Source organism: Rhododendron vialii, chromosome 2a (genome assembly GCF_030253575.1).
Source record: "Rhododendron vialii isolate Sample 1 chromosome 2a, ASM3025357v1".
Lineage (NCBI taxonomy): Eukaryota > Viridiplantae > Streptophyta > Magnoliopsida > Ericales > Ericaceae > Rhododendron > Rhododendron vialii.
In genome coordinates, this window is record NC_080558.1 from 14,027,355 (window position 1) to 14,051,331 (window position 23,977).

Here is a 23,977-nt window from a genome sequence, read left to right on the forward strand (position 1 = left end):
AATCAAATACCAACAAAGAATTTATTTTAGAATAGAAATGGATCATCTCCGATTTATGTTTTGGATTGGATGAGACAGTCATGGATTGCTTCATTTGCTGTAATAGTTTGGATGTACTTGTAAACTCTTTTCCCAGTAAAAATTGATGAGCAAATCCAAAAACTAATGGTCGGTCCCAATCTAGACTGTCTCGTTCAATTTGAATCTCTGAACTATAGAGGATCCAGACATTGTTTAAAAATTCATATGGCAAGACATATTGATTCGCCCGACGAATGAATTTGTAACCAACCAACACGAGCTCAAACTTCGACGGCCTTCTTGTTCACCACAGGCATTTAAACATCAGCTCCGGATCCTCTGTCCCATACCTATCTATGTGCCACGTTACCCATGCTCTACTCCCTTAATCCTCTGTCCCATACCTATCTGTGTGCCACGTTACCCATGCTCTACTCCCTTAACTTCGAACGCTGGGGGGCTGCTGTTCCCGAATTTGGGTCCACTCCGGCCTCGCACCGATGATCGAAAATGTTCACTTCGTAGAGCTTGTCAAGTAGAACAACTATGCAAAAATCCAATTTAATTGGATATCATTAAGTACCTGATCGGAACCCATATAACTCTCGGTCCATGGGTTAGTGGATTTGATCCAGTGTTTCAGATCCATTCTTTTCAAGATAAAAAGGTTCCGATCAGGCACTTAATGATATCCAATTAAGCTGATTTTTTGCACAGTTGTTCTACTCGACGAGCTCTACGAAGTGAACGTTTCCGATAATCAAAGCGAGACCGGAGTGGGCCTCGAATTCGGGGACAGTAGCCCTAGCGTCCCTTAACTTCCCTTTTACTCGGCTGTTATGTTTTGTTTGGTTGTCTTTTTTTTTTTTTTTTTTTGTAATTAGAAAAAAGGCCACCAAACATATTTACTATTTTTGATTTTTGTAGGGCTCATTATGGGTCTTTCAAAGATGATTCAAATTGTAATTTTATTCTTAATTTTTTTATGAGTTCTTTAAAAAATTAGTTCAATCCGATATCGTTAAGGGCTGTTTCAGAATTCGAGGGCGCCCTACGAATTCTGAAATAACCCTTAACGAATCGGATTGTGCTAATTTTTTTTTTCAGGAATACATAAAAAATAGTTTAAGACTAACTTGTGGTTTGAATCATTTTTGTAGAACCCATAATGGACCCCACAAAAAATAAAAAATATCATTAATTTCTTGCCCATTAAAGTTCGTTTGGTTGGTAGCGCCCTACAAAATCTGAAACTGCCTATATTGATATAGGATTGGGCTAATTTTTTTCAGGAACACAAAAAAAATATTATAAGAATAACTTGTAATTTGAATCATCTTTGTAGGACATAATGGGCCTCATGAAAAAAAAATTCTACTGATATTGGATTGTGGTAATTTTTTTCCAAGAATACATAAAAATAGTTTAAGATTAACTTGCGGTTTGAATTATCTTTGTAGGACCCGTAATGAGCCCCAAAAAATTAAAAAAAAACATTAATTTATTTTCCATTAAAAGCTATTTGGTTGGTATCCATGAAACATTAAAAAAAAAACATTAATTTATTTTCCATTAAAAGCTACTATTTGGTTGGTATCCATGAAACAGGAAATAAATTAATGAATTTTTTTTATTTTTGTGGGGCTCATTACGAGTCCTACAAAGATATTCAAATTACAAGTTATTCTTACAATATTTTTTTTGTGTTTTTGAAAAAAATTAGCTTTATTCAATATCAATAAAGGCAGTTTCAGAATTCGTAAGGTGCCGATAACTTCTGAAACAATTCTTACTGATATCGGATTGAGCTAATTTTTTTCAAAAACGCATAAAAAATATTCTAAAAATAACTGCGGTTTGAATTATTTTTGTAAGACATGTAATGAACCCTACCAAGATAAAAAAATAAATACAAGATGTTAATGCAACCAAGCAAAACATAGCAACCGAGTATAACAAAGTCAAAGGGGTGTAGCATGAATAACGTGACACCTAGATAGACGTGGGACAGAGGAGCCGGACAGCCTCTCTCGGACAGAGGATCCGGAGCCTTAGGAAACATCACCGTTCTCTTCAGTAAAGCATCGCACGCCTCTCACGCGAAAATTCAAATTCAGACAGCGCCAAAATAAAACCATCACCACCCAATCCCTACCTGGCACGCGTCCCCTCTAACGTCCCAATTTCAAACAACCCCATCTCTCTCTCTCTCTCTCTCTCTCTCTCTCTCCCCTCTTACACAAACCCTAGAATCTAGAAATGCTCCTTCTCCTCTGAAATTCCATCTCTCTTCTCTCTCTCTACTCACACCAACAACTCCGAAACAGCAACAATGGCTTCACGATACGCCACCACCAACTCCTCCTCCTTCGACTCTCGCTCCTCGACCCAATCCTGCTCCTCCACCGACCTCACCAACCCCAACAGATCCGCCCTCAAACGCCTCATCATGACTGGCTCCACCTCGCGCCGGGCCCACCACCCTCCCGCTCCTCCGGCTCAGCCCTCGTCCGCCATGGCTCCAGTCAAGCCGAAGAACGAGCAGAACTTGACCGCGATGGTGAAGAGGTTGATGGCGAAGCAGAAGAGGGCCGCGGGGAATGGTAATCTGGTGATACCGGCGGATTTTATAGCGGAGGATTTGAAGAAGGTCGGGAGGAAGGAGTCGAATTTTGCGGGGTTGCACAGGAAGTTGTTTAGTGGTGGTGGGAAGGGGAGGGGGGATGTGGGGAGTGGTGAGAAGAAGTTGGCGTTGACGGAGGTGAAGGCGAACACAAGGAGCTTGGCGATGGTGCTGAGGAGTGAGAGGGAGCTGTTGAGCCAGTGTAAGGACCAGGAGGGGGAGATTGATGAGCTCAAGTTGGTTGTTGAGGAGAAAAACAGGGAGGTAATATATACATATGGATACAATATTATAGTTGTTTATACTCCTGTTGGAATTTGATGTTTTAGAATGCAATTGTGTTGTTTTGGAATTTGATGCTCGAAAAGTGCAATTGTGTTGCGTTGGAATTTGGGAGTAAAATTGAAGCTTTTGAGTGTGTGACAATTGACTCCCAAATTGATGATTTAGGTGTTTCCCTCTTTTTTGGGGTGATCAGCGGTCAGGGGGTGTCCGGCTAGCTTACGCGCACCTCGACTAATCCCCTCCCCGTTCGGTCACAGGCAGACCATTCACGTCGGGACTAGGGGATTCACAAGAAGTTTATTTCTTGCGGTCTGACCCAAGGGATTGTCCTGGTACTTAGGAGTGTGCTCTATCTTAAGGTCTCAGGTTTGAAACATCAACTCTTTTGGGGCCAGTCAATAAGAAGCAATTGCTCCGGCTTTAAGTGGCCCTGCCCAACCCACAACACCAACACCCCCCCCCCCCCCCCCCCCCCCTGTGGATGTTGTGTTTATGGTCTCGCAATATTAGTTGAGATGTGTGAAAGCTGGCCCGGACACCTAGTTATCGAATAAAAGTTGAAGCTTTTGAGTGTGTGACAATTGACTACCAAACTGATGATTTTGGGTTTCCCTATTTAGATAATGTTTGTCCAAAAGAATTGAACGAGACTTATTTTGAATAGGCTTGGAATTGTGGGCTAAGAATGGTTAATTATTTTGAATGTGTATGAGTACAGAGAGCTAAGACACTCATCTGAATGTGTATGTATACAGCACAGAGGTTCAAGCACCTGCTAAATCTTGATATTCGAAAATGCAATTGTTTTGTGTTGGAACTTGTTAGAAAAAAATTGAAGCTTCGAAGGTGTGTTTCAGTTGGCTGCAAAATTGATAATGAAGCGTTCACCTCTTTAGATAACCTGTTTCTCCAGAAAATTGAACTTTATTTGTTTTGAATTTGCTATAAAGTGTAGGCTATAAGAATGGTTGATGAACTATTTGGGGTGAACATTACACATCTGATGTGAATGTATATAGTACATTTCTTGATGCTCGTCTTGATTCTCTTGAAAAATACAATTGTGTAATGCTGGAACGTGCAAGAGGTCAACAACAACTGAAGCTTTGAGGGTGTTACAATATACTGCGAAATTGATGATTAATAAGTGTTCCCCTCTTTAGATAACCTGTTTTTCCAAAAGCTTGATTTATTTTGAATATGCTATAAATTGTAGGCTACAAGAATTAAGAAGCCATTTTGATCACCCACAAGAAAAGTAAGTGAACTACCTTGTGTAGAGCTTACATGGTTCCACATCGATGGTCGACACTGTTAATTATGTAAAACATGGCTTTTTAGCATTGTTCATAAAAGATTAGCTCAAAATGCTATTATATTAAGTGTTTGATTGAATTATACTTATCTTGGTTTAGAATTTGTGATCTAGACTTTACGACCAAGAATTGAACGATTCGATCAAGAACTCAACAATTTTCATTAAAGCGAGTGAACAATAAAGAACTCTTATTTCAGTGTTAATTAGGAATGGACCTGGATTACAGATAAGAGTGTCTGTTCTATTTCAATATACTAGTATTTATTTAGTTGTCGTTAACTTCATGGGCTCATCACCTCTTAGTTTCAAAAAAGATGAAGTGCTTCCTCCTCCTTGAAAACATGACGATCTATTCCAATGATCCCCCTCGGTATTATTGTGGAGATTGGAGCAGACAATCTGATAATGTTGTGATATGGACTCATAAGGGGCTTAATGGATTTAAAAAAGTTACGTCTTTTCTATGGGCTAGCTCGATGGTTATTGGGTTGGATAATTGGATTGCAATCACTTCTCAGTGTCATGGTCATCTTGATTTTGCAGGTTGAGAAATTGAAGGATTTGTGTTTGAAGCAAAGGGAAGAGATAAAAGCATTGAAGAGTGCCATACTGTTCCCAGATGTCATGAATTCACAACTTCAGGAGCTTTTGGAGAAGCAAGGGTCAGAACTAAAGCAGGCAAAACAACTCATCCCTAGTCTCCAGGAACAGGTCACCTCTCTTACCGGCCAACTTCAATGGCTCGCTGAGGATCTTAAAGAGGTACTGCTTGAGATTTAGACACGTACACTGAAACATTCATATCAGTGGTTTGTACGAATTCAGTTTTATTTAGAAGCTTGTTATGTAATGTATAAACTAGCTCTTTGGTAATTCTTTCCAGCAATGTACATTAACTAACTAAATGAATTAGCTGATTCTGCGACTCTTGCAAGCATGTTTCAGTGAGGAACTTGTGATACGTGCTCATGTTCAAATGTTTCATGGTGCTTAGGAACATGGTGAATTCTATGTTACCTGGGTACCAGTGTCCGTTGCGGGTATATATCTGAGCCTTCAATTCATCTCATTTCAATCTCAAGGACATGAGAATGCGCCAAAATACTAATTTTTAGTATATTTGTTCTGTTTTATTGGGTATATAGTACTTTTTTTGCTTAGTATAATAGTGTTTAAAAGGTACCTTACGGCATTTCATGCATATTATAAGAGTTCTATGCCCAGTTCAAGGTAAACTCAAATTACATAATATATTTGCTAGGTGCATTCCACCTCAAGATATCGGACTTTCTGACCCCATACTCTTGTCCAAGTATCGAGCGTCCTATACTGGAACATTACACATGTAGGAGCCATGTAACATAGTGAAAAATGACCATAAACTAATGAACTCCTGCCAATACAAACTTTGGTTATCATGTGTTCAAAGCCTCAGCTCAACAGTTAAGCTCTTCAAGTTCAAAGGGGATATTTGGCATAGCTCAAAAACTTGGATGAAAGAGTGTACACCTTCAGTATAAGATGTTGCTTTGCATGGTGGCTTCTATTAATATTTACAATTTATGCTTCAAGTTTAGTTCTTCTGGCTAGTGCAATGTTATGCCATGCGCATTTAGATGTGGAAGTTCTAACATTAGTTACTGCTATTTAGCAATTTCCCATCAACTTCTGATGCCAAATATGTCTGAACAGGTGAAGGCAGATAAATATTCAATGAGGGGGTGTTATGATGCTCATGTCAGCTCTCCAGAGACACCACGAGATGATCACGAAGAAGCTGTTAATTCTCTGGTAAATATATCATAATTTAAATTTAAAATAACAAAAAGCATGACATGACACCAATGTGTCCTTCTAACAATCTTATTCAGGAATTCAGCTCTGGGTATCACACCACTCCTGGCACTCCAGATGACATGTTCGTCAAGGATTTAAATCCGTGTTTAACACCATATTATGCTACTGCAAAATCCAAGGTATGCTTGAATATTGGTTTTCAATAATTGAATCTCTTACAGTATCTATTTTGCAACAAAATTCCCAGCAGTTGCTCCTTTGTTTGACGGGATTAATAGTGAAGGGATATATCCAATAGAATATGTAGTTTCAAAGGACTAGGAGTATTATATATCTACCACTTTATGGGATTGTATATCCGATTGGCATTTAATATGGCCAGTAAATTTTTTCATCAAATAGCGGACATGTGGTGCTTTGAATATATAGCCCAATCCAATCCTCATATTTGGTCACACGACCGACAAACAATGTGACACCATTTAAGTCAATTGCTTACGCCTTCGAAATTCAACTATAAAGAATATTCTACAGGAATTTGAGGCAATGGAATATAGCCCTCCACAAGATCGATTCTTGAGAAAAAATATGCAGTTGAGCCATGAGAATGGTTTGGACTCCTGTGTCGGGAAATTGTCAAAAAGTTCAGATTGTTGCCATTGTCACAACTCAGGGAAGACTTCTGCTGAAGCAACTCACAGATCAGATGAAATCAAATGCACATATGGAAAGAAGATGAACCAATTATTTTTATGAGTTGCTATCTGGCAGTCATTGAGTTTGGCCAACAATAACATTTTGTTGTGTCACCCCCGCTGTCCTTTTGCCAGATTGTGTTCCTTAATTTTGGTCAGCATTATATTGTTATTATATAGTATGATTAAACATGTACTGGCCAATATGTTGTCTTTTTTTTCAGTAATATAACGGGTTAAAATTGCTCTGCACTTCAAGCTCATAATGAGATAATTGAGATGTGAGAAAGCAACTGATATGCGAGCTTATGCTAGATTCTCTAATCCCATCCATTTTAAACCCAACTGGGGTAAAATTTGTGGGCTCTAGGTTAGGTAACCAAAAACCACCCATGAAAAGTATTTTCCTTTATAATCACTTTATGAATAGATTTTTTTTATTGTGAAGCTCTGCAGTGTTGGTTTGGAGAAGCTAGCAAAATTTCCTGGTTTCTACCAAAAATTGACTCTTTGCAGCCAGAGAGAACAACTAGGAGTTACCAGAGGAATATGTCACTCTGTGCCGTTGAATTCTGGGCAGTACAAGCACATGCTGGGCATGTACATGTTTTCTCGTCTCTCTTTCGTTAGTTGTAGCATCGCCTTTTCTCCAATATTACCGCGGGTGTTTATTGCAGCTTAAATTACATTGGAAAATGGTTACAAAAACCAAAAGCCGAAAAGAATTGAAATGGACCCTCTTATTAACAACATCTGTAGCCTCCATCTTTGATATTTGGCTTCAAATCGAAATTTAAGTAAAACCTGTTAAGAATACGCTCCTCTCATTGACAAATGGAGTTTTAAATTTTCTTTCAAATCAAGGGAGATCCATATTACTGAAGGCTGTTCCTCTCTTAAATTTGCACTTATGCAATGAACAGAGCTTTTACTCCATTAAGTGCTTAAATTTGAATTTATGCTTTGGAGTGGTTCATATACAAATGAAGCTTTTATTCATAGGACAGTATCTTATTAAGCAACAGCAATTGATTTGTTGGATGGAATAGTGAATCTAAACAACCCCAAGGGAAAAGTTGTTCAGCATATCATCTCAGCATGCAACTCAAAAGCCCATATGCAACATTAACCTACAACCTAGGAAGCACAGACATGCGCATAGTGTCGGTCCGATATTAGTCACTTTCATTTCCATAAGAAGTGATAGCTTTCTTTGTTTCATACACAATTACGTAAAGGGTATGCATATGAAGTTATATTGAGATTTCTAAATTAATAGGATATCAATGCGGGAAGTGGGAACACATTCGTATGCTTTTGTTTACGCATAATTCATCCAAAGATCCGACTTATTTGCTGCAAACATCTTCGATATTGTAAATCTCTATTATTCATATTCTTTAACCTATATTTATGCAGTCATGAAACTTACACACCTTCGATCATCGGAGAGACAGATATCAATTTAAATCCATCTAAGTACCGTGCAATACAAAATATAGAACCTTCATGTCCAATTCTTTTTCTGCAAAAAAAAAATAAAAAAATTGCATACATGTCTACGCGCATGAAAGAATCGGATCTTTACAAAGTTATTACATGAATTCGAGACTTTGAACGGTTATATGCATATGCTAGTTTGACGCTAATGAAGCCACCTATCTTTTGCTTCGTATCCAATTTGCCATCGGAACAGGCTAACAATGGGATTAATATATTGATGAACCTCGAAAACACAATGGGATTAATATATTCATGAACCTTGGTTGATGCTTTCTTTTTTGGGTAGAAGTACTAATAAACTTGTTTCCTTGAATTTTTTTTTTTCCTAACTTAGCAAATTAGGAACTAAACAGAGAAGGAAATGAAAGTTATTTATTGTGTCTTTCTACCTTACTTGACAATTGGAAGGATAAATTTATGTTGTGTTTAGATATGGCTGTTCAAATAATTCATCAAGAACAATAAATTGTTGCTAGCTTAAAAAGACAAAAAGCTACTGAACGTTCAAATTTATGGATAGATAAAATGTTGCAAACTACAAAAAGATGCCCCATATAAAATTAACACCTATCTTCTTCTTTATTAGCGTACTTCAAATTGCCAGTTGTTTATAACTCCTCAACATGAAGACATATGTTGACACGGAGGTGAGAGAACATTGACTGCAGAGATTAATACTGGTGGTTCGGGAATTACTAATTGGTGATAGAAACAAACTAAGGGGGGACGATCAATGCTACGACGACAAAAGTAGTTGTGTGAACTTTTTGGGCCGTTGACCATTTTGTGGGAGAATTCAGAAAGACAAATTATGTGTGTGGTTTATTTATGGAGTAGAACGCTAGTCGGACAGATTGGGGTTTGTGATGTTTTTACGTAGCTTGATTAACAATCACAGTCCTGGGCAACAAACAAGCTTTCAATAGTCGGGACAAAGGGTCGCGATTCTGCAGGGGATTGCAGGCTGCAACTTGCCTACGTGAAGCCGAACTTGCTAGTAATTGCCGGTTAGTCATATGGCAGTGAATTTGTTCCCGGCCTTGCACACACCGCCCTTCACTTCTCATATTACGAATCAATATTAATTATTGGCCGCTACATATAAATATTTTGGTCGATCCCTCTAATTATTTTTTCACTTATCTCTACGTTTTTATGTCTTTTTGTACTCTAGGATTGTCGGTCTTTCTTTATTGTAAAATTAACCATTTCTTCTCTTTTATAGCCATCCGCCTTCTCAACGGCTTACATTCTTCGTCTAGAGTTCTATTAGAAAATATCTGACTCTCCATGCCTCCACAATATTGTAGAACACCACACAAGTTTAGCATGCAATAGAATATTCAGTAATTTTCTAAGTTCTCCCACATTCTAGCATCTTTATTCATATTTTTCTTCAATAGGAGGTTTTTTTTGCTCATAGGCCAAAAAGGCATAGAAGTTTCTAGACAGAAGCTGTTAACCTGAAGCAACAGCAAGCCACCAATGATATATTGGATCAATATTTGCTTTGTGACCAAGAGACAAGGTCTAGCCCAACCCAACTAGCACTTGTGGGCTATGGCCTGCTGTTTTTCAGCTCTCAACTGTTTTTCATGTCGGGGCTCTGGCAAATTGGCAAGGCCAACTTGACTATCGCAATTTCCAAACCTGGCCTTGATATCGTCTTTTTCGGTGAACAAAATGGGAGTGCAAATATGATATATTGTCACCTCTGTAAGGGAGTATTTCCTCGTCACTCTGCATCAGTATTTATAGGGAACTTCACAACACCTATGTTGAGACTGAAGCTGAGGTCTCACTACCTGTGCAAAATATGTTAGCCAAATTAAGAGGCTATGGAGACTTGGACCTAGGCATTGTCCGACCAAATCCAAGTTTTCAACCGCTGAATCTAACCCCTCATTGGTGCCCTTGATATCCAGGTCCTTGTGAAAATATGGAAGGCCTTAATCCTCAATCAACTATACAAGGGTCCCTGCCCTTTACAAGCCCATTTGTAACACCGCAACCCACAAGCACTAGAACGTAGAAATTAAATTTGTAAAACTTAGATGTATCAACCTGGATCTTCAAATACTTTTATTTTAAAATCAACCACTCGATGCATAAACTCCGCTTCCAAAACCTCCCGCGCATACATAGATGTTTTTCCCTTATCAATTACCAAAAATTCACCACCCAATACTTAAAGCCACTACCAAAAACTCAAACATTATTTGAATTCGGATTATTTTTTCCTCTTAGACAACAGATGGCATTTATGTAATATGATGGGCAAATGTTGTCCATTTGAGTTTCTATATTTTTAGGTTGACTGTCTTCGGGGAAGGGGTTCCCTCCCTTGGACTGCCAAGCGCTGGGACCGTCCACCGTCACCTCCTCCTCAACAGTCAAACCCCCTCGAGAGAAATCGAATCTTGAGAGGTATTTTTTGTTGCTCACCATGTGTTTGTTAAAATGCTCTCTTCTATTTTGTATACACTTTCTCCAAAATCTAGAGAGGTATTTTCTGTTACCTACCATGTGTTTGTTAAATGCTCTCTTCTGTTTTGTAGAGTTGTAGAGACTTTGTGGGATTTTTTTTCCTTTTTGAACGGCGTTTTGCATAATTTCGTGAGTTGCTAATTTTTTCACTACTGTTTGCGTATTCACTTACTTCATATCAATAAAAAAAAATCTTGCCGTTGAAAAAAGAGAGGTTAATTTTCAGTAATTTGTAGCCACCTAAAATTAAAATTGAAATAATGTTTTGAGCCACTATCAAGATTTAAAAGATATTTCAATTCCAATCGGGATGAGTAGTGCCGTAGATACGGGCTGGAGTGGATAGTGTCGTAGGCACGGACAAACACTAGTAATATATAGAAACTCAAATGTACGTGTGTCCCCATGCACACACCCCACGTAGATATATACCCACATCTCATGCATCCACCTTTCCTTGTTCCAATTCTTATCTCTTTAAGTCTTAACCTTTACCACATGTAAGACAAACTCCCTCCTCCAAGATTATACAAGGAAGCATAAATATCCATTACACACACCACATGACCTCACGTGCACAAATCCACATGACCAAAATTTGTCTTTTGTGCAATTTAGACATTTTCTTCTCTAATCTCTCTTAACTTACCATTTTCTTTATACTTGTAAATGCATTTAAAGCACCACCTAAAACCCACCATTTGCATAAATAATCATAGTATTCAAAATTCGGGTATTACACCATTGGGTATCTTTATACCGTATCAAGCAATTAGATGACATGCTAAGATTTTGCTTATAAACAAGTAGAAGAAAAATGGAAGAAGGAAATTAACAAAAGTATATCAAGTTTGGTCACCCATTTATACACTAGTGTTTGAACTGAGGTAAATAAAATACATCATGCTAGTCAAAATTGACTAGACACGAAGTTGGTATAAACACAAAGTAGACTAGAATAGAGAGAGAGAGAGAGAGAGAGAGAGAGAGAGAGAGAGAGAGAGAGAGAGAGAGAGAGAACACCAGACAAGGAATATATTATTGCTTAAGTCTGTTCATACATAGGTGGAGGCCTCCTCCTTTTATAGGGGAAAAGAGAGCCTGGAAGAACTACTACAAACAACTATTACACTTGTGACAAATTATTGTGACACACCAAATACCAATACACCAATTATTGTGTCATACTAATACAAACACTTTGGAATCATTCAATACGCCTTACACAGACATATGGACAATATATACATCCTTCACCTCTAAAGGAATGACATAAATAAAAGTAAAATAACAATTATCTTACTACTTTTACTTTATTTCACTTCACATTTCATATTACATCACACAAAAACTCCTCACATAGAAGTTTTGCAATACTACCAAGAACATAGAGAGAGAGAGAGAGAGAGAGAGAGAGAGAGAGAGAGAGAGAGAGAGAGAGAGAGAGAGAGAGAGAGAGATAGATCTTGGACTTTCTGAATTTCAGTTTAAGGAAGAACCTCGTATTTGCATGAACCATGACCTGCCACAAGAGAAAACCATGAGCACATATAATGAATCACAGCTGTGCATAAATTTATCATCAAATCATTTAAGATAAATCAGCAGACTACTTGATCGTGAACTCCTGATTAAATACAGTTTCATCCAGTGGAGGATGCAAATATTGTGTTTAGTGGGGCCCGGACCAAATGTATTTCTGTATTCCTAACAAAAAGCATATTTCTTGAGTATATATTGCAACTAGGTCTGAGGAAGAGACGAAATTGTGTGTATATATGTAGCCTCCATTTAATATGTAGCCTCCATTTAATATACACCAAGATCAAAAAAAGATTTGATCACTTGGAATTTTAGGGGGGTTTTCTAATGTAGGCCCATGCCAACTACTCTAAGCATCTTTCCCATCCCTAATGCCTTGATTTACAAGGTATGTTAAAAGAGTACTGAATATTGGGACTTTTGTGGTCCTTTCATTTCAAACCAAAAAACCCAGCATTGTGCCTCATGATTTGAAAAGCGCGACGGGCACATGATTTGGATGGTTTTCTGTTTGCAAATCATCCTTCATACTATTAAGTTGGCTGAAAAGGAGGAAGGGGCTCATGGTTAATTTCCATACGTACTTGGGTCGAGAACAGTGACGAGAGCAGCAGCTTTGAAGTAGCAAGTGCCTCCTTTGTGCTTGAACTTCTGATAGTAGCTGTTGAATGCAAACGAGGCATGGTCTTTGACAGTGTTTGGCAAATAACAAGGTTTGTTCACTTGTATGTTTCTGCAGTCTGCACCATTCCCACAAGCCCAATCAAGCGCCCTTTGCAGCTCTGCCGCTGGGGTCTGCTCATCTGCAACGCACCACTCCTCAAACTGCCCATCTAACGCAGCCAGCCCACACACACAATTATCGAAAACATACATTATAAGGGACTCGGAAATTATTAATGAAACATATCTTGTCTCGTGACATTGTTTTCTTTTTAAGGAAAGTCGCCTAATCAAACGATATATAACTATTCATATGCATAAGTTTCCTTGCTCTTGTTATTCACCCATCTTTTCTTGCTTCGGAAACTAACTAATGGACGCTATGAGGAGAAAAGGTATTGTTAGAAACTCTGACGGCCGGTCTGACCAAAAGAAATGCATTACAATAGTTCTTAGCTAAGAAGCACGGATACGGATACGAATACATGATTTTAAAAAAAAGAAGGATACGATACATTGGGGGATACGTTGAAATAAAAGTAAATAAAAAATATATTATATATAATTTTTAATTCCTAAAATTTCATTAATGATTAAAGTTTTTCATTACACAAGTTCACCATTTCACGTGTCAAGAGAGAGATATTTACATACATACACAAAGTAGACTAGAATAGAGAGAGAGAGAGAGAGAGAGAGAGAGAGAGAGAGAGAGAGAGAGAGAGAGACTTACAAGGTTGTTGAGAGAGAGGATATCGTTGGTGCGTTTCTGGTGTCGTTTGGTGGGGAAAAAGAAAAATATAGTTCTATTTGCAATTTTAACCCATATCTTTTAAGTAATAACATATTTACCCTTGCTCGTATCCAAAACGTATCCAACACGTCCGCGAGTATCCAAAACGTATCGGGATACCAAAAAATAATTCTAAAAGCAAGATACTTTGAAAAAAATGTATCAAATACGTATCCGGAGCATATCCAAGAGTATCCGCGCATATCCGAAACGTATCGGGATACCAAAAATTAATTCTAAAAGCAAGATACTTTAGAAAGCGTATCGGATATGTATCCGGAGAGTATCCGAGAGTATCAGTATCCGATACGGATATGATACGTGATATGGAGGCCAAAATAGAGTATCCGTGTTTCATAGGTTCTTAGGCATGGCTGATCCAATAACCAAGATAGTAGTAAATTGGGCATAAACTTAATGCAAATTTTGATGTTCTACCGCCTATGATCCCATCACGGCTTCCTCCATAAATCACTTACCCTTCGTCTGGAAGGGAGAAAACATAGATTATGGTTAGAGGAAAAGAAAGGAGAATACTTTCCCAGTTTCACTTGTACATGAAAGAAAATGAATGCCTTTGTTTTTGGCCTCAGATGGTGTTGTGGGTGAATTGGATTCATTTCAAAATAACAAGGCGATTGCCACACATCAACAAATGACAGATGCTTTCACAATATATAGATACCCTGAGAGATTCGAGACTGTTGTACAAAGCGATCAACTATGAGGGAAAAACTGAAAAATACCAGATTTTGGTGCAATTGATGACAAAAAGAGCAGAGCAAGTAGAATCCTTTGCAAGGTTGACGGCATATTTCTTCTTGAGCTGTTGCAGTAGCCTCTATCAGAACCGGAACTGGATCACCAGAGAGTCACAGACAGTTCACATTAGTTTACATGATAATCTATGAAGGTAATTGATGACCTACAGAAACTTCTTGGCTTTACAAAAGGTGGTGATTCCACAATCTTTGTATTCCACTGGTGGAAAGCGAAGTGGTTCACAGTAGTTCACATGATAATCTATGAAGGTAATTGATGACCTAAAGAAACTTCTTGGCTTCACAAAAGGTGGTGATTCCACAATCTTTGTATTCCACTGGTGGAAAGCGATGTGCTACTTGGAATACCCAAGTTGCCCCTCGTATTATTTTTTAGGTCTCAATACATCCTAAACACTGAGGTTCTCCTTATATTTTGGACATGGTTATAAAATGATCTTGATTGACCCTGGTCATGTGGGTCATTTTACTGAAGTATGGGGCAAACACCTTCTTTTGACCAGTGCATCAAGGTAGCTTCCCAAAGAAGAAAACTTTAGAAGGCAGGAAAAGGAAAACATCCATCCTCAATATTCTTCCTTGCCCCATACTTTCGATGGATCTAATGTGATTGCCTATCTGTGGTTTTTTTCACCTAAACGAAACTTCCATCCTGAATCAGATACCGACCAGGATCCAAACCAATGGAGTTTGCGAGTAGTTAAACCGGATTACCAATAGTTTTCCTTAAGCAACACAGATTCGGCAGTTGAGGAGGCCCACGACTGGGCGCCAAATCCGATCATAGAGAAAGTGTTTGTGTTTGGTACATTCCAACTAATCCGAAGCTTTTCTTTTTGCTGGATGTAAAATTAACCAAAATCTTTCTTCTTTTTCTTTCCAAGCAACACAGATTCGGCAGTTGAGGAGGCCCACAACTGGGCACCAAATCCGATCTTAGAGAAAGTGTTTGCCTTTGGTACATTCCAACTAATTCTGAAGCTTTTCTTTTTGCTGGTTGTAAAATTAAGCATAATCTTTCTTCTTTTTCTTTCCCTCCTTGTATTTCCATCAGATAGTACGATTCTTGAGGTTTTAAAATTCTTTTAAAACACAACTGTCATCATGGTATGACTAAAACCTAATAGTATCAAACTATGATTGTTAGTCCGGGTGACCCACAATTTTCTGTCTGTTTCAACTTATCATCTTGAAGATTTCATGCTAAGCCATATCCATCCGAACGCCCCTCTTGAACCAAGCTGGGGGCTACCCATGACATAAGTTACTAAGAATGACTTGTGTCAGGCACAAAGGAACATTAAACATGCATATACAGATTCATTGTCAATTTTGGTCCACCCAACCTCAGCCAATCTAGAAACACAAGGCACCATACACTTGCTACGCAAATTAGAAATTATACACATTGACGCAGGAATATGCACAATGTTTCATAAAATAGTGCAGACGTTAAATGCTTCAATGAGTTTTGCCTTGCTTTCCTAAGCTAACAATTTTCTAGAAACAGTAATAACCACCTGATGCACACAAATCTTGCTCAAGGAATTGCACCAAGGTTGTTGAAGTCATCTGGTTGGCCCTCAGCCTTAGAAGACAAACCATAGATATTCTTCAGCATGTCCTGCATCTTACTGTACATCATCATTTGAGAAGCCTCGCTTCCTCCAGCACTACCACTACTCTGTGATGCCCGTGAACTCTCCTGAAGCTTAATCTTCTCAAACAGATACTGCTTCTCAGCTTCAGCCTCGTTCAAACGAAGTTTAAGATATCTGGTGGCATAATCTTCCTCTGACTTGTCAGATTTGGCAAGCACAATCCTTTGGAGCCTATCTGCTTCTCTCCTAGCCTCACTGGCCTTGCCCTCAAACATATCGGCTTCGGCCTCTTTGAGCCTCACAATGCTTTCAAGATCGTCAATTTGTTGTTTCTTCCTCTGCCTCTCCATTTTCAGAGTTGCCACTTCCCTGGCTTTGTCTTTGAGCTCTAGATCACAAGCCTCAACAGCCAGGCGGGCTTTCTTTACCATACGCATCTTCTCCTCTTCTACCATTTCCATTTTTCTGATGGCTTCCTTTACTACATCAGCAATCTTGTTGAAGGCCTCCTGTGGGGCTATCATCCGACCACCTTCCTCACTTTCTGAATTCTTTGCGGGCTCCACGTCAAGCTCTGCACAAAAAGAAAAATTTAAGGGAAGAGTTGGAGAAAGAAACTACGTAAAAATATTTAGCATTATTCTACGATACTACCAATAGAAAGACAAAATTAAAATGAAACGTTGTTACCAAAAATGAAATTACACTAAAATGGGATCTGAACACAAATAAACCATAAAATGATTGCTCCAGCGGTTAATTCACTTGCGCTGAGCTTAAGAGCAATAAGGGTATATGCTATCAAGATACTCAAAACAAAAAACAGTGATCAATAACAAAAAATGTTAACAAGTTCACTTGCACAATGCTATTCCAAGTATGTGATAATTATGTCATACAAACATAAACACAAACATATGTACAACCCTAGAAAACAAAAACCAAAATATTTATTTCAAACTGATATCCCAATAGAGAGCCGGTTATCGTGTGATGTCTCTGTGACAATGTGAGAAGGAGAAATGAACAACAATTAGCAAAATAAAAATAATTGCTCCATTCTTCCACTTCCCACTGTACAACCAGCAGGGAATAACCATTGGATGAAGAACAAAAATGTCACATAAATACACGTGCACTGCCAATGACCTGGGTCACCTAGCATATTGTAATCTTCTCACAACTCCACCATTACATTTTGCACAGTTAATTCCATTCAAAGTCAAATGACTATAAATGATTAACCATGGACTGAGTTGTAATTTTATATCTGTTTGGCCCTTAATCTAACTCAGTAGCACATGTAGCAAAGTCTCTAAAACTTGCTGTTACTGTCATTGAGTCACAAAGCTCATAAATCCGGAACAAGATGGGTGCATATTAAAACAGACACAAACACATCCATTCAAAGCAATTAAAAAAACAATTGAGGAAAGAATGTCTAAACACCAGTAATTTCTCCAATTTTTAAGGTGATTGTTAACATTATTCAACAGAAACTTAGTAAACTGTATCAGGTAAACGAACTGCAAAAAAATTTAATCATGGAAGTAACTTTTTCCACTTGCCTCAGAATGATAAACCATTTTATATAGGAAACCCAAGAAAGGAGTGCATATAGTGATCCTAATGGATACCTTGAAAGACCTGCATAATTATTTTACAAGCCATGGGTTCTGCCATCCCACTTTTCAGTCTGTCTACCAGTTCTTCACACTTCCAGATCAGTTTCCTCAATTGAGGATCCTCAATCCCATGGAAAATTCTACCGACATAATCAAGTTCTCTTATGAGTGCTTGATGATCCCAACTTGGTGCACAGTGTAGGAACACATCTTTGACCCAACCCAATAGGTCAGACGTCCTACTGCAAGCTCTGCACCTGAAAAGCATACCTGCTGGAACTGAACTGGTCTTAACACCAGGGCCAATCTCAATCAGTCCATTACGGATAGCACAATCCGTGTGTGTCCAATGAGAACAAAAATCGCACCCAATCCACTGGCACGTGTTCACCTCAAAATCAAACTTGTTACAAATCACACACATACAAAGGTTGCAGAAACCATTTCTCATACAGCAAGATTCACATCTACAGTCCTCTGCCGGAAGCAGACTACCACATGCTATGTTTCTGCACCTCTTGTAGAGAAAAATCTCAATTAGAGAAGCTTGAGAAAGACTTACACTTGGATGCAAAAAGGCCAGAATACCAGTCTTAATTGCAACAAGAATTTCTAGCTGGATCCTTTGTGCTGTAACCAAGGTTTTATCATTCAAATCATTCCTCATATGAACGAGCTTCTGTAGGAACATAAACTCCTCTCTATGCAGAGAACCAGCACTTCCTTCTACAATAAACCGAAGTTCACTCTTAAGCTTCTCCAGAAACTCGTCTGGAAGATGTTGCATTCGTTCAGATATAACATCTACTCTTTCTCTGGCCACATCTCTGAGAGAAATCTTATCAGAGCTTGAAATATGCCGGACAACAGAATGTTCTGCAAAATCATTATTACCTTCCTTCTCCTTCTCCAGTTTTTTTGCCATCAAGGCATCAGCAGTGGGCCATGTTTCCCGTGAACTAGCACTTTCTGAAGGGGATTCACGGACCTGGTCACAGTTTGAGCCGCGCTCATGAAAATTGGCAGAACCACAAGCATCTGGTGAAACAAGGGATAGGGATGTCCGCAGTACTCCAAATCCTATTTGTTGACGTGGAGGCAGCATGTTTGGAGAATGCTGGTGATGAAAAGGAGACCCCGAAGACAGTCCCATCAAACAGTGTGCAGATTAAATCTGACAGTAAAGAAAATTTCACTTCATAAATCAGAAATGCTCTCCAAAGTTCGTCTCTGAAGAAAAATACAACAACAACTGGAATTTGGAAACGATAAATTGAGACCACTTGCTTAACTAAATTCTAGTCAACAGTCGAAATCATCCCCTTGACAAAGTTAACTTATACAGCTAACGAAAAGCAGTTTCTTTCCCATGAAGGAATGCATAATGAAGCTCAAATGAAAATCAGAAATGTACTCAAAGCAGGGGAATGAACTTGAAACACACTAAGGTCTAGTTTGAACGGCTTTCCCAAGTTACATTTTTCGAAAAGCTAAAATAATAAACTTCATCATTGAAATCTAAAACCCATTCATCAAAATCTTAAAAAAGGAAGAAGCTGTGATTTGGGTATATAGGCTAGTTCTCCATCATTAAAAAATCATGATTCGGCAATCCAAAGTCCCAACTAAGATCATGACTAATACTGAATTGGCCACAAAGTCGTAAACTTTAAAGGGGCGGCCTAACAACAGCCCACCAGGCTAAAGTAAAGTAGAGGTGCAAATGATGCAAAATAAAAAAAAAAATAATCAACACATAATTATTCTACTTTCAATGTATATTTTCTGTACTACCGTTCAATGTTCACATAACCCATCAACCTTCTTGCACCTTTACCACCGCCACCACCAGTAGGCCGTGGTGGGCATTTTTCCAATATTCAATTTGCATCGTTATATACGTACCTACGGAACACGACGCCATTCCTAATTGATTGGAACTTAAAAATCTCAGTTCGATATTCTTATAAACATTCCCTATTCCAAGAAGAAAAACCCAGTTTCACAACATTTTCCAAGCAATACGGAGCTAAAGCACCAGGTCAACTATTGAAAATCCACACATAACAGCTAACAATTCAGGAATTCAAGAATAAAACAGTCAATTAAGAAATTCAGCAGCAGCAAATAAAAAAAAAAAAACACATGTGACTTCAACAAGATCTAGGGTTCACTCAAATGATATAACTCACCCGGAAAATCGTCAATCGATCGGCAGAATCGAGGACGGGCGGTTGAAATACAACTGATCGAAACGGCAATTGGAAAACCAAAAAAATGTTTGCTCGATTGATGAAGATAAAGCACAAAAGGAAAAGAGCCCTTTGTGCAGCATACACACGAGGCGTTCGAGAGAATGAAGAAGAAAAAGGAAGAAGAAGAAAGACTCGTTAAAAAAGAAGGAAAAAGAAATGGAGCGAACCGGTCTGGCCGGTCGGCGAACCGGTCGTTCTCTCCCGCGTGGTTGACTTCTTTCCCAGCCCGTTCTGTGGTTGACTTCTAACGACCCCAACGAAGGTTTTTAAAATATCACTTTCGTCCCTCACAGTTTCTTTGGATGGAGTGATTTTACGAGAAAAAGAAAAGAATGGATTTTATTGCCAAATTATTCATTCGGATTGATTATTTTGATGAGAAATAAAGAAAAAAGTACAAAAATAAAATATTTTGATTGATTCCTTCCATTTCTCACAAAAAAATGGTGGGACTTGATGAGAAAGAGCTCCTCTTTTTTATCTCATATTTTCTCGCCATCCAAAGGGATTGTCAAGATTCCAACTATATTCGTCAGGAGTGATTATTTGGTGCCCATGGCGCATGGTAGGTACGTGGGTTCCTCAACCCGCTCATTATCACACATTTATACAGGCTCCACACAAATGCATGGCGATGATAGAGTTTGGGGCATCTACATACCAAGCCGCAGGGGTCCGGAATAATTTTTCCTTTTGGAGGGATATGGGTGAATATATGAAAGAGATAGAATAGTAAGAGAGGGCATTATCGTAGGAAGTGGTGGTTGTGTACTTTTTGGGGAGGGGAATATGGATGAATGTGAGTAGATAGATGATAATTACGGGATAAATGATGGCCAATTTGTAAGTAATGATATTTCTGTAAATAGGGGCTGTATTTGGAAGAGAGATTATTTTGGAATGGAGTGTTAGATGGTAATATTTAATTCCCCTCAAGGGCGCAAAACAATCTCCCATAATATCTTATTCGGGTAAAAAAAAAAAAGTCCAATAGAAATGTTGACCTACTTCCATATCAGATATCTCGTAGAAATCTTGATGGAACATGATAGAACATTCATATTGCCCCGTGAACTCTTGAATTTGTCTCAAACAAGCCGTATGGGGATATACATTTTTATCACCGTGTTCTATTTACCATCACTTCTTGGATAGAGATGTTACAATTTGTTTCTTTTTTTATAATTGAGTTTTTTTTTTTTTTAAATTGAATGTCTGGTCCAACTTATAAAGACCTTAACTAATCTAAAAGTTTTAAAACTAAGGACAGAGCAAACTTTTAGTGGCCTAAGGATGTTTCGTTGATAGTCGGATCAAGCAAACTTTTGTTCACCCTCCACTTAAGAGGGTGGACATTACTCTCCTTTCTATTGGTTGAAATGATGTGAATCCCACCACAAAATGATGTCATGTTTATCAAAAAGTATATTGCACGGGTGAGACCTACACCATTTTAACCAATAAGAGAGAGAATAATGTTCACCTTCTTTTAAGGAAGATGAGCAAAATTGCACTCGAGTTGAATCTAATAAGCTCCCTTACTCTAAGCTCCCTTACTCCCTTGAGGTTAGGCATAAAGGTTAGTATTACATGGATGCTACGAAACTTGACACTTTCCAAACTTGGTCCCTGAACTTATTCCATTCTACTTATTTTGGCCGGGGGCCAAAACCACTTGACATTTTGCTTTGTAACATCTCGGACGGTCAATAGCTAAAATCATACATGAATTTATATTTAGCAACGAACAGTGTCAAAATAGTAAAATTTTGAAAGCCAAGCCATATTTTGGCTTCAATACCAAAATTTCTCTCTTCCAATGGAGAACCATTTTGGGAGCTTAAAAAAAAAAAAATGGTGCCATTTCTTGGGCAAAATTTGGCAATGAAAATGACCTTTGGTCATTTCTTGTAAGGGTTGTGATCTAATAGCTCTTGGGAGCAATTCTGACCGTAATATATGTGTGATTCAAAGGTTGCAAGTGGTAGTGTAAATAATGGCTATAACAAAATTGGAGCATTTCGTCAAATTTTGACCAAACAACACTGTAGCAAGCAAAATTTGGCTATGACTCTTTACAAACGGGCATTATCAAAAGATCAAGCCTCTCTGTAGTTTTCATCTAGACTTCGCCCATGCAGTTCAATTAATTTGGACTTTACATTGAATGATCCGAGTAATTCATTTTTTGTAAGTACTAGTACAATATTCGTGTAAAAAATTTAATTTACCAAACATCAGTAAAATATACCAATCTAATCACGAGTATCTTATGCCGAGCAAAAAATAATAATCACGAGTATCTTAGGAAAAATGACGGGTTTTCTATGTTATTAAAGAAAAAAGAACTGATCTATCGTGTTGTGTTTGCTAATCTACTTTCTTCATATACAGAGATTACACATAAAATGCATACATGAGATGAATAGACCAGGTATTAAATTAATGTATACAGTTTGTCGGCATAGAAAAATGTGAATCGATCTTCTTGTTGCGATCAATATCTTGGATAAATTGTTCGAGGTGATGTGAATTGTGACACCTTCGCTTTCCAACAAAAAATAATACCAAAAGGTCATTTTCCTTTAGAAAAATGACGGGTTTTCTATGTTATTAAAGAAAAAAGAACTGATCTATCGTGTTGCGTTTGCTAATCTACTTTCTTCATATACAGAGATTACACATAAAATGCATACATGAGATGAATAGACCAGGTATTAAATGTATACTGTTTGTAAAGGCATAGAAAAATGTGAATCGATCTTCTTGTTGCGATCAATATCTTGGATAAATTGTTCGAGGTGATGTGGATTGTGACACCTTCGCTTTCCAACAAAAAATAATACCAAAAGGTCATTTTCCTTTAGAAAAATGACGGGTTTTCTATGTTATTAAAGAAAAAAGAACTGATCTATCGTGTTGCGTTTGCTAATCTACTTTCTTCATATACTGAGATTACACATAAAATGCATACATGAGATGAATAGACCATGTATTAAATGTATACAGTTAGTAAAGGCATAGAAAAATGTGAATCGATCTTCTTGTTGCGATTAATATCTTGGATAAATTGTTCGAGGTGATGTGGATTGTGACACCTTCGCTTTCCAACAAAAAATAATACCAAAAGGTCATTTTCCTTTAGAAAAATGACGGGTTTTCTATGTTATTAAAGAAAAAAGAACTGATCTATCGTGTTGCGTTTGCTAATCTACTTTCTTCATGTACTGAGATTACACATAAAATGCATACATGAGATGAATAGACCAGGTATTAAATGTATACAGTTTGTAAAGGCATAGAAAAATGTGAATCGATCTTCTTGTTGTGATCAATATCTTGGATAAATTGTTCGAGGTGATGTGGATTGTGACACCTTCGCTTTCCAACAAAAAATAATACCAAAAGGTCATTTTCCTTTAGAACAACAAATCCAGTAGAATAAATGATGTGCCACGTCAGTCAATTACCGTTAATTACGGTTAAAAGGCTTCCCTTAGTAGATTCCTGGTTCAGGACAAACACCTCAAGATTCATGGGAATTTGGTCCACACTAGTCAGCCCTCACGCTAGAAGTTTCCAAAACCATAGAAAAGAAGGTCATGCCTCTGATCCAAGACTCACCCAAGATTGATCAATCACCTCCTCCAAATCCATAACAATTTCGTTCTCTCCAAGTTCTTGGGACGAATCTTTTCGTTTTCTTCAACCCAAGATTTATCCTATCCCCGGTCTGTCTTTTGCTTCGTTTGAATGTCCATTTGGAACACTATGATCAGGGCTTACCTTAATTCCCAACACCCACATGTAGTTTCTTTCTTGTAATGTTATGTTGTCTGAGTATGTTTGTGTTGGGGGAAATAACACTAGCGAGATAACTGTTTGATAAAATATCTGAGAGAGACTTGGTTTCATGGAATACGATGATTCATGGGTATGCATCTGCCGGTGAACTGGGGGGAAAGAAATCATTTAAAGGAATTTGAG

General features: G+C 38.0%; 3 protein-coding genes across 3 annotated transcripts; 1 reads left to right on the forward strand and 2 right to left on the reverse strand.

Annotated features, from left to right (window-relative positions):
* The first annotated feature begins 2,007 nt into the window (after window positions 1-2,007).
* Window positions 2,008-6,991, forward strand: LOC131316640 (uncharacterized). The gene is made up of 5 exons (XM_058346070.1): window positions 2,008-2,908; window positions 4,791-5,009; window positions 5,940-6,038; window positions 6,119-6,223; window positions 6,579-6,991. Exons 1-5 carry the CDS (start codon window positions 2,354-2,356, stop codon window positions 6,798-6,800), a joined length of 1,200 nt encoding a protein of 399 aa, XP_058202053.1. The 5' UTR covers window positions 2,008-2,353; the 3' UTR covers window positions 6,801-6,991.
* A 4,750-nt stretch (window positions 6,992-11,741) lies between these two features.
* LOC131316043 (glucan endo-1,3-beta-glucosidase 1) lies at window positions 11,742-15,253 on the reverse strand. The gene is made up of 3 exons (XM_058345310.1): window positions 14,474-15,253; window positions 12,856-13,104; window positions 11,742-12,251 (listed from the first exon to the last, which is right to left on the reverse strand). Exons 1-3 carry the CDS (start codon window positions 14,538-14,540, stop codon window positions 12,217-12,219), a joined length of 351 nt encoding a protein of 116 aa, XP_058201293.1. The 5' UTR covers window positions 14,541-15,253; the 3' UTR covers window positions 11,742-12,216.
* Window positions 15,254-15,799: 546 nt separating this feature from the next.
* Window positions 15,800-20,113, reverse strand: LOC131316044 (OBERON-like protein). Its single transcript, XM_058345311.1, has 3 exons — window positions 19,928-20,113; window positions 17,748-18,909; window positions 15,800-16,684 (listed from the first exon to the last, which is right to left on the reverse strand). The coding sequence occupies exons 2-3, from the start codon at window positions 18,886-18,888 to the stop codon at window positions 16,050-16,052; spliced, it is 1,776 nt and encodes a 591-aa protein (XP_058201294.1). The 5' UTR covers window positions 18,889-18,909; window positions 19,928-20,113; the 3' UTR covers window positions 15,800-16,049.
* Between the last annotated feature and the right edge of the window lie 3,864 nt (window positions 20,114-23,977).